Raw genomic sequence first — 22,092 nt, forward strand, 5'->3', positions numbered from 1 at the left:
ACTGTCAAAATAACACTCTCTGCAGGTAACACTGTCAAAATAACACTCTACGTAACACTGTCAAAACAATACTCTCTAGGTAACACTGTCAAAACAACACTCTCTAGGTAACACTGTCAAAATAACACTCTCTACAGGTAACACTGTCAAAATAACACTCTACGTAACACTGTCAAAACAACACTCTCTCGGTAACACTGTCAAAACAACACTCTGCAGGTAACACTGTCAAAACAACACTTTCTAGGAGACACTGTCAAAACAACATTCCCTAGGTGACACTATCAAAACAACACTCTCTAGGTAACACTGACCGAGTCACACTCTGTAACTACAGTCTGTACTCACCTCCTCTTTGTAGTAGGATATGACCAGATTCACCACCTTTCCAAAGGGTTCAGCCAGTTTCTTTAGGGCTTCGTTCAGACCGTAACATTTACGAATGGGTTTCACCACCACTACTCTACCCTCCTGTAAAAAAAGAAAAAAAAAACATACCAAGAATCTTTTATCTCCCGGCTCTCATCGTTTATCTTATCACTCCATCTTTTATATTCCTCCCTCAGAAGCCGTGATTACTCCTTAATTGAGTCCTGCTATTCCGGTGACATATATATTCAACAGTGCTGGTCTGCGGTGTTTAAGCCGGGTGTCTTTTGAGCTCACAGCTGAATACACAGTGGAGCACACGCCACATTAACATTAAATATGACCCATTACTCATTGGCCTTGATCAGCCAGCTCAGGCCGTTTATTCTGGGCTCCCTCGGGTACAGCCAGACCAGTTCAGCTCTGTAAGACTAAAGCATTCAGACTCTGGCCTGGAGTTAGTCCATGAGGTGACACAGATGATTGTAATTACACTTGGTTACACAGCTCTGAATGAACCAGAAAAGTGCAGCAGATCACACTTTTCCGAGATGTTTGTAGATTAAGTGGAGAGATATGGTACTGACCTGAGGCTCCTTAGAATCTACAAGAAATGGGGAGAGAGAGTTTCCATAGTTACTGTGCGTAAAGACTGTGATGTAAAAAACATTCTGTTAATGGGCCTGAAAGCAACTGTCATTTGGTGAAACCCGCGTTACCTGAGGTGTCATCCGTGGCAGTGCCGTCCAGTTCATCTAAGGTCACAAAGTCATCCAGGTTCTCAGGGAAGTCCATATCGTCCATATCGTCCTGTGGGGAGAATAAGGGTCACCTCTGGGTTACTGCCTCATCCTCTCCAAACACAAAAAAAATCAGCTATTTAAGCCTCTTTCATTTTTTGACTTTCTTCATTTTTTTCATTTTTGACTGTAAATAACAAGATTTGAAGAAGAAGAAAAAAAGCAAACAAAGCAGAAAAAGACCAGGCTACAGAAGAAAAGAAAACCTATGACATGTACAGGAGTGCACTCAGAGACACGGAGTCACTGACAGTGCAGTCCAGTGACCATCAGGATCAAAGCTGGACACTACAGCTTCTGTTTAGATTATGGAATCCTCAAGGAAATGACTGTGAAGAGTACACATATTCACACACACACACACACACACACAAACACACACAATCACACACACACATACACACACACACACACACACAATCACACACACACACACAATCACACACACACACAACACACACACACACACACACACACGCGTACACACACACACACACAGAAACACAAACACACACAATCACACACACACAAACGAATGAAATCAAATATGAAATCAAATGTGACAGAGCGGTGACCTGTTCGATCATGTCCTCCTCAGAGCCTTTGGCCTCTTTGGCCTCCTGCTCCTCAGGAGGTTCGGGTTCGTTCGTCGCCGCCTCCTCATCCATTTCTCCCGACCTCCTTCTCTCTTTCTCCTCGCCGCTCTCCGTGTCCGTGGGGGTGTGGGCATGGGTCTCGGCCGCTTCGTCCTCGTTAAAGCCAAATTCCTCGTCCAGGAGTCCGAGCTCATCTTCCACCTGAATGCCCTCCTCATCCAAACTCCCTTCTCCCGCCTCCTCCTCCCCCCGCTCCTTCTCTCTGTCTTCTCTCTCCTCCTTTCCTTCCTCTCCTCCTTTCTCCTTTCCCAGGCTGTTGTTGTTGTTGCTGTTGGCTCCCTCTTTGCTGCGGGAGCGAGACTTCCTGGTCGATGACTCACTCTTCTGTCTGCTGCTGTGACTCCTGCTCGAGTCAGAGCCTCTGGACGAGGAACGGCTGTCCCTAAAGAACGAACATCATTTTAAATCTAAATAACGAGCATCACTCTGACTCATGGGACATGTTCATGGTTGACTGGGCTGTTCTCTGAGGAAGCAACAGCACACCTGTAAATTTTTAGAGATGAAATTTGCAAAATAACCAAACCCGAATACCCACAATTTCATATGTAAAGCAGACAGAAGAAAAAAGTTACTGATGTTCATGTGTTCTCTCAGGGCTTCTATTCTGATAACGCATACTCTGAGAACAAGAACGTCCGAATGAAAACTACTACTCCCAATATACACTGTTGTTTCATTACAATTACTTTTTACATTTTGAGACAGATTAAATTCACTCATATTTCACCCCAAACACATCACAGCAGAACTTGATAATCACCATAGCAACCTCTCATTAGCATACTGTAATCACAGTAGCTCACCATAATCCCAATATCAGCATAGCAACATTGGGATAGCATATGCAATCACAGTATCACTACGGTAACATCCCAGCAGCACGCTGTAAAGGTCCCCTGTCCTGTGTGGGCAGTGTTTTTATTTGGGCTGAATGAGGTAAAACCAAAAAGGTCGGTTACTCTGTCCGTGCTGCTCAGAGCGCTAAGACAGATCGAGGCAACGGAACCAGAGGAGGAATGAGGGAACGGGCCTGTGTTCTGTGGACTGGGCGTGGCTCCAGCCGTCTCTTACCACAGCGTTTTGACTTTGGAGGGGTGGACTTTGATGCTGCGCCCGCTGATCCTCAGGGGGTTGGAACGGTAGTATTTCACCATGATGTCAGCGTCCTTCCAGTTGGCCATCTCGACTAGAGCCTTCACACAAGGAGCAGTGTTAACAACTCCGCTCGCTCCAAAACGCTCAACTCAACTCTCAGCTTCAACACCAAGCACTGGAAATGAAGTCTTTAGAGTTCTCTCTCTCTCTCTCTCTCTCTTTTATACACATTCTCACACTGCACACTTTTACAGAGTTTTGTAATGTATTTAAATACCATTTGCCAATTTCATGTTAAGCATCTGATCTATGATTATGTAGGGGTATACAATTGTATGGTAAACCATAATGATTTAAACTGCAGATGACAGCAGGAAGGAGGACAGACTTCCTCGTCTAAATCTCTACAGATCATATTCAGCCTAAGGCAACAGATCATATTCAGCCTAAGGCAATAGTAGAATTAGTTTGAAAATTAGGTAAGCGACTATTTTTAATACACTCACAATTAGACAATATATTGTTCTTAAAACATTTAAAATCTGCCAAAAAGCTGTTTTTAAAACAGTGGCTGCTATACAGCTTCAAACCAGTGCCCTCAGAGGCACTTTACCTTAGATAAACACGCACACGCACACAAAACCTTTTCTTCATCTGCTTTTCCCATAACCAGTCAATACTATTTCCATTCAATACTAACCTCTCATGCAACGCCCAAATGCAATGCAGTCATCTTTGCAGAAGTGACGCTCAAGATTTAATACGACAATCTCCTTAGCTGTGAGTTTTCATCTTGTCCATACGTGTTGCAGTACATAGATTTTTTTTTTTTACATCTGTGGTTAATAACTCGCTAGCACTAGTATTTGCTCAGGTAAATGGACGAGTTTTGTGAGAGTTGACATGCTGAAGGCATCAGCATGCCTCACCTGGTTGTTGTAGAACAGAGAATGCCGAACCTCCCCGAACATGTTGGCCAGTTCCAGAATTTCCGCCTCTGTCGACTTTCCTGGCGGGATGTTGGAGAACAGCACCACTGAAGAGTTCCAGTGTTTTGCCCGTTTTTCCGGAGGTTCGTCGAAGCGTGTCTAAGGATTCCAGAAAGCAAAACGCTCACCTTCGAAATCCATTTTTAGTCATATTCCATTTCAAATCCTTATTGTAAAATGGAATATCAATTGATTCTGTGTTAACTTACATGAATTCCCTCTACGATGGGAGACAGGTAGAGTGTTATCCTGTGGTCTTTTATGTATGCTAGTTTATCCGTATAATGACTGACCATGCTCTGGGCTTCTTTATGCGTACTGAACTCCAGAAAACCCTGATCCACAGAGAACAAAGACGATGTTAAACCTTACAGTCATACACGAAAATGTGAACAGAACAGAGTTTGAGCATTTCTAAAGGAGAAAACAATCTTCACTCAAATATTTTAGCACACTGTCTTTAGTTAACGCTCTGGGAATTGTGCGACTCCTCTGTCATCAAGAGCTCTCAGTTATATTTTTAATCAGGCAATTACCTGTTAATATATCTCGCGTGTTTTCATATAGGAGAGTATTACCTTGTGCGTTCTCATGTAGAAGAGTATTACCTTTTGTGTTTTCATATAGGAGAGTATTACCTTTTGTGTTTTCATATAGGAGAGTATTACCTAGTGTGTTTTTATATAGGAGAGTATTACCATGTGTGTTTTCATATAGGAGAGTATTACCATGTGTGTTTTCATATAGGAGAGTATTACCATGTGTGTTTTCATATAGGAGAGTATTACCTAGTGTGTTTTCATATAGGAGAGTATTACCTAGTGTGTTTTCATATAGGAGAGTATTACCTAGTGTGTTTTCATATAGGAGAGTATTACCATGTGTGTTTTCATACAGGAGAGTATTACCTTTTGTGTTTTTATATAGGAGAGTATTACCTTGTGTGTTTTCATATAGGGGAGTATTACCTAGTGTGTTTTTATATAGGAGAGTATTACCATGTGTGTTTTTATACAGAAGAGTATTACCGTGTGTGTTTTTATATAGGAGAGTATTACCTTGTGTGTTTTCATATAGGAGAGTATTACCTAGTGTGTTTTTATATAGGAGAGTATTACCTAGTGTGTTTTTATATAGGAGAGTATTACCTAGTGTGTTTTTATATAGGAGAGTATTACCTAGTGTGTTTTCATATAGGAGAGTAGTACCTAGTGTGTTTTCATATAGGAGAGTATTACCTAGTGTGTTTTCATATAGGAGAGTATTACCTAGTGTGTTTTTATATAGGAGAGTATTACCTAGTGTGTTTTCATATAGGAGAGTAGTACCTAGTGTGTTTTTATATAGGAGAGTATTACCATGTGTGTTTTCATATAGGAGAGTATTACCTAGTGTGTTTTCATATAGGAGAGTATTACCTAGTGTGTTTTCATATAGGAGAGTATTACCTAGTGTGTTTTTATACAGAAGAGTATTACCTAGTGTGTTTTTATATAGGAGAGTATTACCTAGTGTGTTTTCATATAGGAGAGTATTACCTAGTGTGTTTTCATATAGGAGAGTATTACCTAGTGTGTTTTTATACAGAAGAGTATTACCTAGTGTGTTTTTATATAGGAGAGTATTACCTAGTGTGTTTTCATATAGGAGAGTATTACCTAGTGTGTTTTCATATAGGAGAGTATTACCTAGTGTGTTTTTATATAGGAGAGTATTACCTAGTGTGTTTTTATATAGGAGAGTATTACCGTGTGTGTTTTTATATAGGAGAGTATTACCTAGTGTCTTTTTATATAGGAGAGTAGTACCTAGTGTGTTTTTATATAGGAGAGTATTACCATGTGTGTTTTCATATAGGAGAGTATTACCATGTGTGTTTTCATACAGGAGAGTATTACCTTGTGTGTTTTCATATAGGAGAGTATTACCATGTGTGTTTTTATATAGGAGAGTATTACCATGTGTGTTTTCATATAGGAGAGTATTACCTAGTGTGTTTTCATATAGGAGAGTATTACCTTGTGTGTTTTCATATAGGAGAGTATTACCTAGTGTGTTTTTATATAGGAGAGTATTACCTTGTGTGTTTTCATATAGGAGAGTATTACCTAGAGTGTTTTTATATAGGAGAGTATTACCATGTGTGTTTTCATATAGGAGAGTATTACCGTGTGTGTTTTTATATAGGAGAGTATTACCTAGTGTGTTTTTATATAGGAGAGTATTACCATGTGTGTTTTTATATAGGAGAGTATTACCTAGTGTGTTTTTATATAGGAGAGTAGTACCTAGTGTGTTTTTATATAGGAGAGTATTACCATGTGTGTTTTCATATAGAAGAGTATTACCTAGTGTGTTTTCATATAGGAGAGTATTACCATGTGTGTTTTCATATAGGAGAGTATTACCATGTGTGTTTTCATACAGGAGAGTATTACCTTGTGTGTTTTCATATAGGAGAGTATTACCATGTGTGTTTTTATATAGGAGAGTATTACCATGTGTGTTTTCATATAGGAGAGTATTACCTAGTGTGTTTTCATATAGGAGAGTATTACCATGTGTGTTTTCATATAGGAGAGTATTACCATGTGTGTTTTCATACAGGAGAGTATTACCTTGTGTGTTTTTATATAGGAGAGTATTACCTAGTGTGTTTTTATATAGGAGAGTATTACCTAGTGTGTTTTCATATAGGAGAGCATTACCATGTGTGTTTTTATATAGGAGAGTATTACCTAGTGTGTTTTTATATAGGAGAGCATTACCATGTGTGTTTTTATATAGGAGAGTATTACCTAGTGTGTTTTCATATAGGAGAGTATTACCTTGCTGGTGAGCACCAGGTGTTTCACGACGGTGCCAAACGGTTTGGCCAGGCCGAGTAAGTCCTCCACCGTCACGGCGCCTTGGGGAAACTTAGCCACCACCACCCTGGTGTTGGGCTGCGGTCAAGACAGATCACAGCTAAAAATCATACGTCTTAACTACAATAAAACTCCACAAAAGTAAAACAACACACATTGCACGAATGCATGTGTCAATCTCCATCTGGGAGAGTTCTGGGTTTTGGGGTCAAAGAAAGAGCAAATTCCAGGGGCAATAAACAGACCACAGACCCCAACACAGGCAAATGGATATTCCAAAACATCCTGACTGTACTAAAAAAAAAACACTGAAGCATGACTAGTCATTCATGAACAGTGCTGTCTCTTGACATTTTTTTGGGGATCAGCTGAAAGGTTTAATCCTCCAGACTGTCTGAGGACAGAACTAAAGTTCTGTTAAACTGAACGCTTTGTGGAAAATTCCAGAACTGCAATATTCTGAAGTGGTTTTTATAGAGCTCAGCCATGAGCATTCCAAAGCAGACTAGATCATCATAAGTGACATGTAAGCAGTCCTCAGTTAAAACCAGCAGTAGTGTAGCGTACCTTGTGCTTCAGCTGGCCTTGAAATGAAGAGGGAAATGGTGCGGATGGATCTCCTAAAAACGACAAAGGAGAAAATATGTTTCCCAAAAACCCCCAAAATCTCAGTGCACCGAATCACAAAAACACTCTGGTCCAGCCATAGCCAACTGAGGTGTTACTTCATCTTCAGCAGACATTTCCCAAGTCTCTTTTCACAAATTCAGAATTCTGGGGCTTTGGAGCTGAAGAACTGTATCACTCCGCGGTACAAGGTTCTCAACACGGCGATCCACAGAAACATGCCTGACCGGGACCACCCAACAGAACAGGCATACTCTACCGGCCCGGCCCAGGCTACTGACAGCACGCTCAGTGCAGTTATGGGACTAATACAGAAATGTGACACTGTGAAATAACATCTCCAGGTGACGGAGAGTTAAACCCCAGCGGATCAAATGACCTCTCCCTATCCGCATCTTTTTTTTTCTACCACCCTAAAGCACAGAGGTGCTCTGGGTTGCCATGGTTACCTGCGCTGCGGCCTGAGCTGTGGGGACGTTTGTGGGTAACGGAAGAGCGTGAGGATGATCTGTGAGACGAGTGTGAGTCATCACCGCCTGGGTACAAGCTAGACCTGAAAGAGACACACAGTTTCACACTCATCACTGCCTGGATACAAGCTAGACCTGAAAGAGACACACAGTTTCACACTCCTCACTGCTCTCGTACTGTTCAGCTCTGATATGCCTGTGTGTGTGTGTGTGTGTGTGTGTGTGTGTGTGTGTGCGTGCGTGTGTGTGTGAGAGAGACTGGCGGATACTCATCAATAGCTTTCAGTTGTTTGATTCATGTCTGCAAAAGGTGTAAGAGCATGTGTGTATGTGTGTGTGGGAGAGAGTGACAGCATGTGGAGAAAATACTTTGGCAAAATGAACGACTTACGCTTTCCGCAAAGGGTCGTGCCGATCCAGGTCTGGATATCTGTCAGAAATACAACACACGCTATGAGAAGCCAATGAGAAATGAACAGTCCAGTGCATGGGTAGACCACTGCAGCCATTCACACAAGTCTTGCACGACACAATAAAGCACAAACAGGTCATTTGACACACAAGTGTTAGTTAAGGCATACACATCACCCAGAACAGCGCACAGAAATGTATTTGGTTCAATAAACTCACAGAAGCAAGAATTCCTGTTTTCCCTCTTTGTGACGCACTCCACCAACATGCTCTTGCCATGTCTAACAGGAAATGACAAGTGGGGAAAAAAAAAACCAAAACAGAGAGATGAGAAACATACTTGGAAACAAACACTTGGAAAGGGTAGAGACAGTGATATAAGAGATGAGAAGCAAGAATGCAAAAGAAACCATCCAATCGGATAAAAGCAAACTAAACCAAAAGAGGAGTGAGAGTTGGAAAGGAGGCGAACCTTGCTGGAGTTCAGAGAGCAGTTGCACAGGGAGCAGTTGTGTGGAAAAACCTGGGGCAGAATTCCATGGAAATCGTCCAGCTCCTGCGGATCCGGCGCGCCGTCCCCTGGAGGTTTTTCCACGGAGGGTTTCCTGTGCCGGGAATCTTTCCTGCCCGCGGACGGCTCCGTCCTCCTGTGACCCTCCGCCTTCCCATGATGCTCGTGGTCGCGGCTCCCGGACCGCCTGCTCCGCCCGTGTTTGTCGTTGCTCCGCTTCCCCGTTCTCTCAGCCTTGCCTTCGCCCGTCTTGGTCGTGGAGGGTTTTGTTGCCGAGGGAACAGGGGCCTGCTGCGCCCGTTTGGTTTTGAGTTGCATGATGAGGTAAGGCAGCGTTTCTACGCTGATCTCCTTCTCAGGAATCTGTGCCAACGCGTCCACGTCCTCTTGAGAGAGGCCCAAAGTGGCATACAGGTTTTGGGTACTCAGGGGTGGGTCTCCGGAGCCCTGAGAGGGGGGTGTGTTTGATTCCCCATCCCCAGCTGACTGTTCGTTCTGGTCCACATCTCCCATCTTTATGTCTGGAGATTCCCAGAGGCACAAATCACACCTCTCTCAATCTCAGTCTGAGAACAAGCAGCACCAACATAATCATAAAAGCGTGAGCACAAATCATAAACGCGCAAATACATCGGATGAGGACAACTAGAATGTCAGATAGCAACGAGCACACTGTTATAGAGATGGACTGTCCAAGAGTAGCCTAAAGAAGAATGAAATTCACACTGACTGGCTCTGATGTTGCACTGCACACATGTTAATGGTATGGAGATCACGGACAAATCATGATTTATAAATTAACATCCAGACCACAAGCACACAAATATGACAAACAAAGGAGACTCAATGCAATCAGCTCCAAAACATATCTTTAGTACGCAAGCCAAGCTCACCACAGGTAACCAACAGGATCAAAGTGCAGTCGAACACTCTATGTTAATAACTTTACTCCTTCCTGTTTTTAAACTTTATTTCATTAATGTAACTCGCGGAGTGCTAACCCTTCTGGTTCTTGTATGTACACAGTCATATTCATCACCTGTCACGTGGTATACAAATATGACAACACAGATCATTGGACAGATAAATAATCCAGTGGTAAAGTGTACAGTTGCGAGCGGGACAGTAAAGCCACACGCGGATATAACTGTACTCTTTACAGTACTGTCATGTACTGAACCGGGCTGGTTTTGTCTGCAGTACCATATAACCTAGAGTAATGGGACGTACAGTTAGTGAGAGGGGATCAAGTTTCAGATCAGGGGTCAGCTGTTTACAAACCAACTGCCATCAAACCTTCTACCAGAACAGAAACGGGCAAATCTTCGGATGAAGTGAAACAAACATTTAACTCAAACTCATTGCAGTGTTCCGCATTTGGTAGCTTTATTCTGTCTAATTCATGCTTCAAACGCATTTATGAAAGTCATGTAAACACAAAACAAAGAACACAGACAGACATGCTCCTTCAGCTTTGGAGCACAGGGGAAAGTAATGGTCGTAAATTTACATGCTGCGGCTACGTGTCTTTTTGACGTGTCCAACTTATCCTACGACCGTGGCACTAATATGTGCTGTAAAGCGAATACAAATACAGCGACCGTATATTCAAGGTCACTGTACATATTTACTAATGGTCAGTGTTTTGAATTGAAAACAGCTTCATGTCAGATACTCCCAGTTTGGAATGAGAGGCCTGTAACCGAAACCGGCTGCAGTTAGCTGGAAGGCTAATGGGGTCCGAAAAGTGGGGAATCGCCACATTTGTATCATTATGTATGCGTCTTTTAAGATCTCGCTAGACATATACGCGCCGAGGTCCGGTTGAGGAAATTACACTGTGAATTCTTATGCATCGCTCTCAAACTTCTGACATTAATGTAGCGAATACATTACGGGCAGCTAAAACTTAGCCAGTCAGCTAGTGTTTCTTCTAACTCTCGCGATAGCATGGCTATTTTTGCCTTTATTAATTAGCCCAACTTTCATAGACGTAGCTTGTGAACAGTATGCATGAAGTGCATGAAATGATTAACAAATTACCTTCGTATTATTCCTCTTTCGCTATCGCCTGGATATCAACAACCTTTACAGTGCGAGTGTGTGTATTGTGTATGTGAGGGAGGCGGGGTCGACCAAAAGCTGTGATTGGTGTTTTGACGCTACGTATTGAATTGCCGGGGAATTTGTATGAGGCACCGTTGTGGACAAAAGTCGTGCCAAAAACGCGAGAGGGAACGAACTGCTTGCGAGAGAGAATGAAAGTACCTATCGATATGTGCTTCTTAGCGGTTCTGCGCATGTGCTCATGGCTAGAGTTAGGGTGAACTCAGACTGAACTCATCAGAGGCACTTTTGATTGGCTGAGCGTGCCTGATTAGTGTGATTAACATGCTCTTGATTAAATCAGGTGTGCTCAGCCAATCAAAAGTGCCACTGATGAGCTCAGTCAGGTAGGTAGAGAGCAGGGACTGGGAACCAGTGACTTTAAGAATAGTGTGTCAAATGAGAAAAATCAAGCATCCAAGTGGAACTGGATTTCTGCACAACAGTGACCTTTTTTCTGGTGCATGCCTTTTTCTATCTGACAGAAGACAGTGTCAAACAACTGGGGCATATCACAGTTCTCTGGTGCGCTGTAAACCTGAGCATTCAAATAACTTAATTCTATTAAGTTGTGTAAGCTTAAAATGTTCTTATAAGTTGTACTGACTGAAAATTTTTGAGTTGTTATTACACATAATCCAATTTTGAGTTATGGAAACTAAAAACTTATTTATTTATTTCAAATCGCTTTTGCATTAAGTAATATGAACTCCAGATTATTAAGTCACTATAACTTAAAATTTAGGAGGTCCAACATCTGACGTCAGTGCCGTGGCGCATTATAGGGCGCCTCTGATTTACATTTGATGTGAACTTTCTACAGTGATTGAGAGAGTTTTTAAAAAAGAGAATGGTATGTGTGGGCTTGAAGAACACCACCCGCACCCAGAGACAACGACCTGATTTTGGGTTGAGGTCACATAAGAAAAACATGAAATGTAGACAGTGTGTTAGCTTAGAGGATTCTGTGCTAGTAACTCAGTTTCATCTTTCATTTAAATATTGCTTTATTATTACATATTACTAGAATATTTATGTTTTTGTTTCTATATATATATTCATTTTGTTTATATGTTTGTGAGAACTGCATGTTGGTAAGGCTTCAGGACATCTCTTTTAATGTAAAACAGCTGAAGAAAAAAAAATGCATTTAACTGTGTGCTAAAAACACAGAATATACAAACCAGGCCGAAAAAGAATTAAACTACACAAAGTTTAAGCTTTATTGTCATTATGAATAGTAGTACAAATGTAAATAAAATAATATTCTGAGTCATCATAATTAAATGAGACAAGATATAATTGATATACAAATTTTAGATACATATATATATATATCTCTTAAATATTTACAATATGTACCAGCAGGGAGGTATTCCAAGTACATGGTTTAGTGACTAATCCAGATTAGTTAACTCAGAGTAAGTAGTAAATCTCCTAATAGAAGAGCCCTGTGGCTTTGTTTTGCAGGAGAATGAAGCCATAGGGCTCTTCTATTAGGAGGTTTACAACTGATTCTGATTTAACTTATCCGGGTTTGTCACTAAACCACGTACTTGGAATACGCCCCAGTTATTTACTAAGGTAATATTACTGTAATTTTTAGTCACACTAAGAAATACATGGTGATGTTTTTGACAAATGTGGTGATATATACAGGTTTTGAACACACTGTAATTTCAGACATACAATAACTTTTTGAGCCAAACTCAGAGCCATCACATTATCACTCTGTGTCTTTGCTGAAGTCACTAATACAGTGATGAATATGTATTTAAGTAGACCTCTATCAAAATGAACAAATATATAAAACATTAATGGAACAAATGCTTTCACAACATCATCTGTACACATTCTTTTATGAAACAGTTATATGTCTCTTCACTCACAACATTAAAGTTAGGTTTTTCTTAAATACATGCCCCCCAAATTTTTATGTTATTGTTTCAGTGTGTAAAAAAACACGTATAATGATAAAAAAATAATAAGAGGGACAGGGTTCCTGTTTTTGGATCGCTAACGGTCATTAATATGGCCATGTCAAGGCTAATTGATGATTTAATTTAATTTTTTTTACATTTTAAAAACAACTCTTTCTGACAGTTGAGGATCTGAAGCCACCTGAGAGACCATGCAGGTCGTGAAGAGAAAGCTGTAATGCCTGTTCGCATGATTCTAAAACGTTGCTTTTAGAATTTGGTTTGTGGTTCTGGGACAGAGGAGCTGTTGTTTGTGAAACCGTGCTCCAGTTTGGCATCCACTGTTTTCAGGTGGGACGGTCTGTGCGAGGCCTCCCGTTTCTTCTGCACACTGTGGTGGACTCCATAACCAAAGTAGATGAGCAGGCCTGTGGGGGAAAACAAACCCATTACCCAACAAACCCTGTGTATTAGCCAGCACTGCATTTCACCCTTTCACCTGCAGATCATAGATTTTCTAATCATATTGCTAGCACTGAACGCAGGGCATTATATTAAAAGCACTGAAGCAGAAGCACATAGGCTGCAGCGATAATGGATATTGTTTTATGTTAATAGTTAATAGCGTTGCCTAGCGGAGACAACAGTAATAACCAAGCCTGTCTTATGTTGACTTACCCACAGCCATCCAAACAGCATAGCGAATCCAGGTCTCTCCTCCCAGCTGGACCATGAGGTAGATGTTGACAAATGTGCTTAAAACAGGAAGCACTGGGATTAATGGCACCTACACAGGAACAGCAATGCAAAACGACAAATATGCATATTATACATACATGCATACATATATATAAACACACACGCACATATGAGAAACATGAGAACAGGGATTAAACAAAAGGTTTGCTAGTCTACCAGTCTAGTCTACCAGTCCAGTGGTAAGTTATTCCAAATCTTTTGAATCGTTTACTGAATGACATTGAAAAGTGAACCACCATGTAATCGTAATGTTAGTTTACACTAGACTGGGCACTGAAACTTTAATTATATGCTGATATTGAGTAATAAGCCGTACAATAATTGGTTCAAAACATACATGTTTTGTACCATGGTGACGTCATCAGTCTGACAAGAACAAAGAGTCTTAACTTTGGCTGTATTTAAAAATGATACTTAAGTAAACCTGGCTCCGTGACAGGCTGAATTAGATTAAATATGGTGAATTAAATATAGTACCCCACATCCTTACCAATAGCACTGTCTATAACAATAATTTACTACTCATTTGCCTTTGTTATTGCTCTGACAAGATGTGTTTTACATACTGATTTGTGATTTTTCTGTGAGGACATAAAATAGGAGTTAGGAGACATTGTCATTGTTCTCTCTCACTGTTTATAAATGACCTGTCCAGTGAGTTTGCACTGGAAGCATGTTTTTAGCCTGTAACATGGACGTAATTGAGAAAGAGAGAACAGGAGCAGACCATGAAGGCAGCTTTGGTGGAGCTCTGAGGCTGTCTCCAGATCAGGATGAGACAGGTGAGGAGGAGGAGGAGGGCCACTGTGATGCACAGGATCATCCACCATTCAGAGATCAGATCTGCTTCCACCCCCTTCGTCACGATCACACTCAGGATGACCGTCAACACGACTGGGGAACAACAACAGGCCGTGAACACAGTGCGTCATGGCGACAACTCAGAGCTGACACAGGACGCACTCACACACAGAGAGTAAACAAAAGGGTGAAAACACCAGACAACTTATGACTGATTGTGAAGTTTTAAGGAGCCCGAACAGACAGTGGCCTTTGGAAGAGCTTCAGTCCCGGTTAAAATCTTGGTATCAGAGTTTTAAACTGATTTGAGAGGGAACTGTGCTTTGGGAAGAATGAGAGACTATGGAAGGAGTTGGAAATTTGCAGTTCTCATTCCGGAACTTCCCGTGGAGTTTAAATAATGTGTAGATCTGGTTCATGGGAGGATCGTGGAGGATGCAAGTGCTGTGTTTATAACAGAAGCATTCTAGTCATTAGTAGTGAAAGGAAACAATCTTTCAGCCTTTTCAAATTGTGACTTAGTCACATCGGATTCAGAGTCTGTTCTCTTTAGGTGATTCCATTCCCCTCTTTACCCTTGTAGGTAGTAAAATTTGAGAACCTGAAGTAAATGATGATCAAAATAAAAATGTCTCTAGACTGAGGTAAAACCACACACGGGTGCTAATGACAGAACAGTCAATTATCACCCACAATTTCACAAATCAAGGTGAGATAATTATTTGGTTGTAACCAAAAGCCAAAAGTTTTGAATTTGGTACTTAAAATTGTCTGAGTTTTCACAGTTAAATTTGGAAGCTCCAAAAGGATAAATCAAATGTCGGCGAGAGTTTTGCTGTTGAGCTTTTTCCTTTTGTGAAGTAGAATTACTGAAAGAGATTCTGAGATGTGGGCTGAAGCTTTTGGTCACAACTCAGGACGACAGACATATATTTAAACGATGAAGATCTTCATCATTAGGACTACAGGACCCAATGCAGAAGCTGTTGCTTACTGATGACTATGGTGAGTAATGACACAACTTTAGAGCTTTTTGCTGTTGGAGAAGAGGGGGGATGCAGAAGACTCCATTTCTGAACTGGATGGTTTTCGTCTGAGCCTGAAGGATCTTCTTGGTACCTACACAGCCATGAAAGAGAACAGGACAAACAAATACAACAATGATGTTTGGAATGATCCTGGCAAACTGCATCGGGAAACAATGATGTTTGGAATGATCCTGGCAAACTGCATCAGGAATGATTGTGTTGAACGGCCCTAGGGTTGACCTTGACCCAGAAAAGCAGAAAACGAAGTAAGAATCTGCCAGGATGAGTGCTTTGTCTGAGCGATTTAACGAACTTTTTCAGCCTGTATTATACCCAGACGCAATAGGAGAAAGCAGATTAAACGCTGATATTCGGTCAGAACCACTCAAACACGAGCACTTAAAAACGAGAACACTTTTTTAACACCGACCTTTTAGAACCAGCTGCATCTGTAGACTAGCTCTGTAATCAGGCACACATGGACTGTGTGTGGCATTTAGAAACATTTAAACCTGTCCGTCATTTTATCTGGCTGAGTTATAGTGGGTGATTTTGTTATTTGGAGGGCTGGCCTATGAAACTCTAGATGATTACATAAATTTACTCCGCACACTGTCTCCTGGCAGACAGCTTCCGTTGGCACGTTTTGAAAAAACAGAGGACAAAAGCCAGCAGGCAGAGAGATTGATGGTTTGTTTAGAGGTTGGCGCGGCTTACCGCAGGATGAGAATGCAGATTGCCACCAGTGTGTAGGCAAAGAGAGTGCCAATGGACATCATATCCACCAGTGCCTTCAGATCAAACACCATGGCCATCACAGCTGGAGAGAAACAGATGTTTTACAGGACAATGTTCTGTACTACGCATATCAGTGCCAATATAGCATTAATCTTATTAATGTATTAAGAAATTTTTAAAGTGTGTGTGTGTGTGTGTGTGTGTGTGTGTGTGTGTGTGATAGATGTAATACCTGCTATGACTCCTGAGGACAGTGTGGCTATGACAGGGCTTTGGCGGGAGCTGACATTGCTGAGCGGTTTGAAGAGTAGTCCGTCTCTGGCCATGGCAAACAGTACACGAGGCATGGGGAACATGGAGCCCAGCAGACTACAGAGAGACAGACACCACAGACAGACACCTCACGTCAAATGCACTCTCTCTCAAACACACAGGGGTCGTTATCATATGTGTGTATTATCTGCCTGTTTAAATCAACAGGACAAATACAATTTTTGGAGGATTTTTTGAGTGAGGTAGTGCTCTCTTAAATAATACTTTTAGACTTATAGAAAGGTGTGTTAAATGAGAACCTGGCTCTAATACTCTGAACTGAACTCTTCTCCTAGTCTCCTCTCCTTCGTCTGCACTGATACCTGTAAAGACTAGACTAGTCTATAATCCAGTGATAACCAGACCTTCTGCTAAAGACCTGTGCCCTGGTAGAACTGTGTGCCAGTGCTTAATTAACTGACTCCAGAACAGCAGACAGAGGACGGGACAAAAGAAGGGTTGGCTGACCATCTCAACAGAGCGGCTACCAGTTTGTTTTCATCCACTGGCTCATAGTGGAAAAGAGACAGAGAGAGGAAATACTATTGTGCATCCCCAGCAAGATCTCCCTTAAAACCAAAACAGGAAAAAAAAATCCTTCAAACAGTAAATTTAATGTGTTGGTGCAGTTAGATGATAATTGGTTTCTAGGACAGAAGAGATTCATTTTACTTCAGAGATGGATTTCAGTCATGAGACATTGAGCTTGGAGGTGAAGATATGAGATGTGAACGCAGAGGTTTTGACTGAGGCCGTGCTGTGCCTAGTTCAGCGTAGACTAATAGTCCTATTTTAAAAGGTGCCAGAGATCTGTCTCCTGTTCTTCAGCCTGCTGTGTGTGGCCACTGTGCTATGACATGAGGGAAGTAATGAGGGAAGTATGAAGTGGATTCTTCGCTTGACTTGGAGCAGATTAGATAAGATAGTCACTAGAATAATGGCATGCGTATATATTGATAAGGAAGCTTTAATGATTATCTTGTAAATGTTTAACTCCGTCTTTGTACCTCCTCAGTAATCCACATCTTCTATCCAGAAAGTTGTTTGTCTGTATGATACAGCCGAACATTATTCATACTACATTTAACTTTATGGGTTTTTCTGTACGAATTATATAACCTGTGATTTTACTGTTGTATCTCATTTTTTTTTCCTGTAACTGTAGTGCTTTAGGGACTCTGTGTTCCGTTTTGTCGTCAACACTGTGAGAACATTAATGCAATGTTCTCTAATCCCATCAACACTGGGAGAACATGAATGCAATGTTCTCTAATCCCATCGACACTGGGAGAACACGAATGCAATGTTCTCTAATCCCACGTGTACTTTCGCTATAAACACAGCCGCTCAGAATGACAAGGCACGCCGCATACGGAGACGGTAGAGATGTCTGTTGGAACAGCTGGTTTTCGTATGTTTTGAAATAGGAGAAAAAAACTGAACTGCAAAAAAACAAACAAACACACAAACCCCCCCCCCCCCCCAAAAAAAATTGTATCTTGGAGAAGCAGCTGTAAGCTACAGCAGGTGACCACAGCGGTGCTAATGACTGCAGGAGTGACAGTCAGGTACTGCACCTGGTGGAGAGAGCGCAGAGCGACCCGACGGCCACTGCGTACTTCGCCGCTCCCCAGCCCACGTATGTGAAGGCCACGGGCAGAGGGCTCTGGACGCTCAACATGTAATACGGCATCATGAGCGTCAGGGCGGCCGACACGCCGAAATAAGCCAGGAAACAGATGAGCAGAGACGCTATGATACCCAGGGGAATGGATTTCTGAGGGTTCTGGACCTCTTCACCTGTAGAGGAGAGAGAGAGAGAGAGAGAGAGAGAGAGAGAGAGAGTGAGAGTTTGAATGATTCGTGTTCAGGGCAGACTCAGGATGACTTTACGAGATAATGTCACTGTGCAGAACCCTGCTGCTGCAGTGAGCAGTTTATTTTAGCTACGAATACATCACTTTTTTTTTTTTTTATTTGTTCACCGGCATTAGTTTTTCCTTCAGAAGAGGTGAATCAACATTTGTACAAACAAAGTCATAAGGAGGTACTCGGACAGATTAAAAATTTCATTTTGTCCAACACTTCAGCAACCTTATCCATTAGGTTAATATAAACTATTACATAAGAATTCATTTAATCCATAATCAATCACTCCTGTGAGAGGTCAAAACCTGTGTCCACTCCTGTTTACATACATAGCTTTTTTTTTTTTTTTTAGTGCCTCACATCTTCATGTTTTTGTGTGTACCTGTTGTTGCAATGCAGTCAAATCCAACAAAGGCATAGAAGCAGGTGGCGGCCCCAGCAAGAGTTCCCTCAAACCCAAAGGGGAAAAACCCTCCGGAGCCCAGGCCTGCAGTGTCCGCGCCCGTGTCGTTAGAGGAGGACTGGTTTCTGAAATGGAAAAGCCAAGCTTCAGAGCTGGGTTTGAATGCTCACGTGTGCCAGTGTGTGTTGTAAAGCTGATGTATTATTGATGAGAAGGGTGGGGATCTCGTACCCACTGATTGTACTGTTGATAATTTCTTCCTCTGTAATTTGCCAGTTTCCGAGGTCGCCTTTGATGAACCCAGAGATGATGACGAAGATCAATACCAGCACGTTTATTGCTGTGAAAATCTTGTTCACGATCGCTGACTCTTTCACTCCAAAGGCAAGGATTCCTGATCAGAGAAGATATCAGATTAGTCACCATTAACCAAACAGCAGCACAGTGAAATCTGTTTGTCTTTATACTCTTAGTGATCAACTCTTGCTGTCTAAACTACATATGTCCATATATCGTCTGTTTTGTTTGTTTTTTTAATGTTATATGCCTGAAATGTTCTGTACATCTAAAATATGTTACCAGTATGTTTATTTACATATGTACAATTAATTTAACAAAGTTATATAAATGCGTTTCATCAAAACAAAGCAAACAAAATGAATGCTTACAACACACATACAGTACAATTGGCGAAACAATATTTTGGCATCATGGCTGTGTACTGACTTATTTTGTGTTTTCACTGGACCCTACATCTTCCCTCACAAGGCCCTTCTGATATCTCTATCTGATTCCGTAAGTGTGCCCTGGATTGGCTTTGGATATTGGCTTTGACATTATATTTACCAGCCAGCAGCATGATGAGTCCGGCCGAGAAGAAGTCTGGGTAAGGAGCCAAGCCGGGCAAGTCCATGGGAGTGTGTTCTCTTAAATAACTGGCTATTTTATTTCCGATGAGGTCATCAAAAGTGCCACTCCATGCTCGGGCGACGCTGGAGGTTCCTGAAACAGACCATGTGACTCTTTCAGACTGGGTCCACTGATCAGAGACACCCTCGCCACCCCCGATAACAATCTTCACACACACACACACACACACACACACACGCACCATTCTTACACACACACACTGAACTACTCAGGAATTCAACGTCGCAGCAGAAAAATACTGATTCACGTTGCCCTTTTGTGAAAGCTGTGTTTTAACATGGGCATTGCAGGAATGCCTCTGACTGTTAGTTTGGCATTGACCTTAAGGGTTTGTGTTCTGCACTGAGAGACGGCGTGACAATTTGGCAAAGAATCTGGGGGGTAAAAGAGTGTCGTCAAGACGTCCAGGGATCCACGGTTTTTTCCATGCTTTGCCTCACACCTCACATTTGATGTGTCCTAAGCTAGAGTTCACTTGAACAGGACGATAAGATGAAAGCATGTTCAGGGGCGTTTCTGTTCAGTACACAAACTGAGACAGACATGCCAGTCCTGGTTTCATTAAAGGTGAACATGGTCTTACGTTCCTTTTGGTGGAAGCGAAGGAACAGCACATTTTCCCGCCTCCCTTTACAGAGGAACCAGGTGTGCTGACACCTTAGCGAACCGGTTACGTTCACTCTTCAACTCATCCACTCAGAGAGAAATGGGCTAAATTTGGATTTAAGGGTCAGAGTTGAGTGTCCCTGGCATCTAGAGTGTGGAGTGTTGTTGTTGATGTTGTTGTTGTTTCTTGCCTATGATGTAGGAGAGCAAGAGGTTCCAGCCCGTGATGAAAGCCCACACCTCCCCCACTGTAACATAGCTGTAGAGATACGCAGAGCCCGTCTTCGGGACGCGAGCGCCAAACTCCGCGTAGCACAGCCCGGCGAACACGGAGGCCAGGGCGGCGATGAAGAAGGAGACGATGATGCTGGGGCCAGCCACGGTCCGGGCGACCTCCCCCGACAGCACGTACACTCCTGCCCCCAGGGTACTGCCCACCCCCAGGGCGATCAGATCCAGCGTGCCCAGACAACGCCGGAAATTCGACTCCTCGCCATCCGGTTCCAGAGGCTTCCGTCTGGAAAGACTCTTCAGGAATGACAGCACTTCTCCACAAGGCATTCTGGATTAGGAAAACGAGACAGAGGTGATGAAACTATGATGCCATGATGAAACTATGATGTCATGTTTAAAGTGTGTTATTTTTATTCATTTATTTATTTATTTTTAACTGATTCGTGAAAGACCACTACAGACAGCTTAGACCTTCAGTGACATGACTAATCTGCCAATCAAATACTGGCGTCTGACCTCATCTTTTTCACCAATTCATGACAAACCCAGGAGCAGCCCAAAGAAAAGTAATCATTCACTTGACTACTGTTTATAGAACAGTCCCTTCCAGACACACAGTGAACGAGTAAATCTCGGTTAGGGCAGAGTAAAACTGTAGGAATCTGAGATATTTCAGAAGATAAAAGACACATAATTACAGACTAAAATACGGATTAATGCAAAACAACTATACCTGATACACAGGTTACACAGTCGCCCCCTAAAATTCCCTCAGGCAGTGAATGAACGTTAAATGTAGAACTAGTCACGAGAGAAAAAGTCAGGGGAGGTTTGAAAAGCCACCTGACGTCTTTACCTGACTTGTCCCAGGCAGAATCTGTCTGAGACCGCACCGTTCTGAAGTACTTCAGATAATCTTTTTATGGCTTAATTATCAATCACCCTCCAGCCAACTTATGACAGGAATTACATATTTTAATAACTTCTTCAAGAGCAACACAGTCAGTGTTTTTCGTAAAATTGTGAACACATTGTACTTTTACAAATAGACAAACGCTGATTGCTCTCTCTGCTGCCCTGAAGTGTGTGGATTGAATTAGGGGTTATGCCTTTGAAGCTAAGTATACATCTATGTCAATTTCTTATCTCAGTTTTATGATCTAGCCTTGAACAACCATAAAACTTACATCAGTTCCTCTAGTGTATAAAGACACAATTCTTACAGATAAGCATCACTTTCACATTTCTGTAATCATAAAACTCCAACAAGAAAAACTTTCGACAATATATCCATTAATTAAATGATAGCCACACATAAAATAGTGCACTAGATACAAATCCCAGACACAAATGGACTTTTTCATTTGTAATAACACCCCAATATATAATTTTATGAGATCAGTAGATTCCAAAAAAACCTAGTGAAAAAAATATTATTTTGGATGAGACGGTCCCGGGGCAGAGACGTCTGTGTTAAGAAGGTAGCGGTAGCGAGCGAGAGCTTACCTGAGTGTGCGGTGTGGTGGTCTGGGATGTGAGGTGAGGTGTGGGCTGTCTGCGAGTCGGAGTGCGTGTGTTTGCCCTGTAAA

The 22,092-nt window shown here is 41.9% G+C and overlaps 2 protein-coding genes across 2 annotated transcripts in view; both read right to left on the reverse strand.

Moving 5' to 3' along the window:
* Positions 1-10,909, reverse strand: part of zgc:152816 (matrin-3) — a 16,292-nt gene extending 5,383 nt beyond the window's left edge. The window contains exons 1-14 of the mRNA XM_030793068.1: positions 10,842-10,909; positions 8,760-9,364; positions 8,507-8,568; positions 8,268-8,306; positions 7,856-7,959; positions 7,347-7,399; positions 6,741-6,857; positions 4,122-4,247; positions 3,853-4,011; positions 2,900-3,021; positions 1,745-2,207; positions 1,089-1,179; positions 957-973; positions 349-471 (exon numbers count right to left, since the gene is read on the reverse strand). Coding sequence (XP_030648928.1) covers positions 349-471; positions 957-973; positions 1,089-1,179; positions 1,745-2,207; positions 2,900-3,021; positions 3,853-4,011; positions 4,122-4,247; positions 6,741-6,857; positions 7,347-7,399; positions 7,856-7,959; positions 8,268-8,306; positions 8,507-8,568; positions 8,760-9,311 — 2,028 coding nt within the window. The 5' untranslated portion in view covers positions 9,312-9,364; positions 10,842-10,909. The remainder of the gene's footprint in view (positions 1-348; positions 472-956; positions 974-1,088; positions 1,180-1,744; positions 2,208-2,899; positions 3,022-3,852; positions 4,012-4,121; positions 4,248-6,740; positions 6,858-7,346; positions 7,400-7,855; positions 7,960-8,267; positions 8,307-8,506; positions 8,569-8,759; positions 9,365-10,841) is intronic.
* A 2,184-nt stretch (positions 10,910-13,093) lies between these two features.
* On the reverse strand, positions 13,094-20,830 carry LOC115828810 (cationic amino acid transporter 2). The gene is made up of 11 exons (XM_030792909.1): positions 20,461-20,830; positions 19,580-19,735; positions 18,965-19,127; positions 18,713-18,858; positions 18,039-18,261; positions 16,382-16,518; positions 16,129-16,231; positions 15,378-15,502; positions 14,310-14,476; positions 13,502-13,610; positions 13,094-13,251 (listed from the first exon to the last, which is right to left on the reverse strand). Exons 1-11 carry the CDS (start codon positions 20,828-20,830, stop codon positions 13,094-13,096), a joined length of 1,857 nt encoding a protein of 618 aa, XP_030648769.1.
* Between the last annotated feature and the right edge of the window lie 1,262 nt (positions 20,831-22,092).

This window comes from Chanos chanos, chromosome 15, assembly GCF_902362185.1.
Source record: "Chanos chanos chromosome 15, fChaCha1.1, whole genome shotgun sequence".
In the NCBI taxonomy this organism is placed as follows: domain Eukaryota; kingdom Metazoa; phylum Chordata; class Actinopteri; order Gonorynchiformes; family Chanidae; genus Chanos; species Chanos chanos.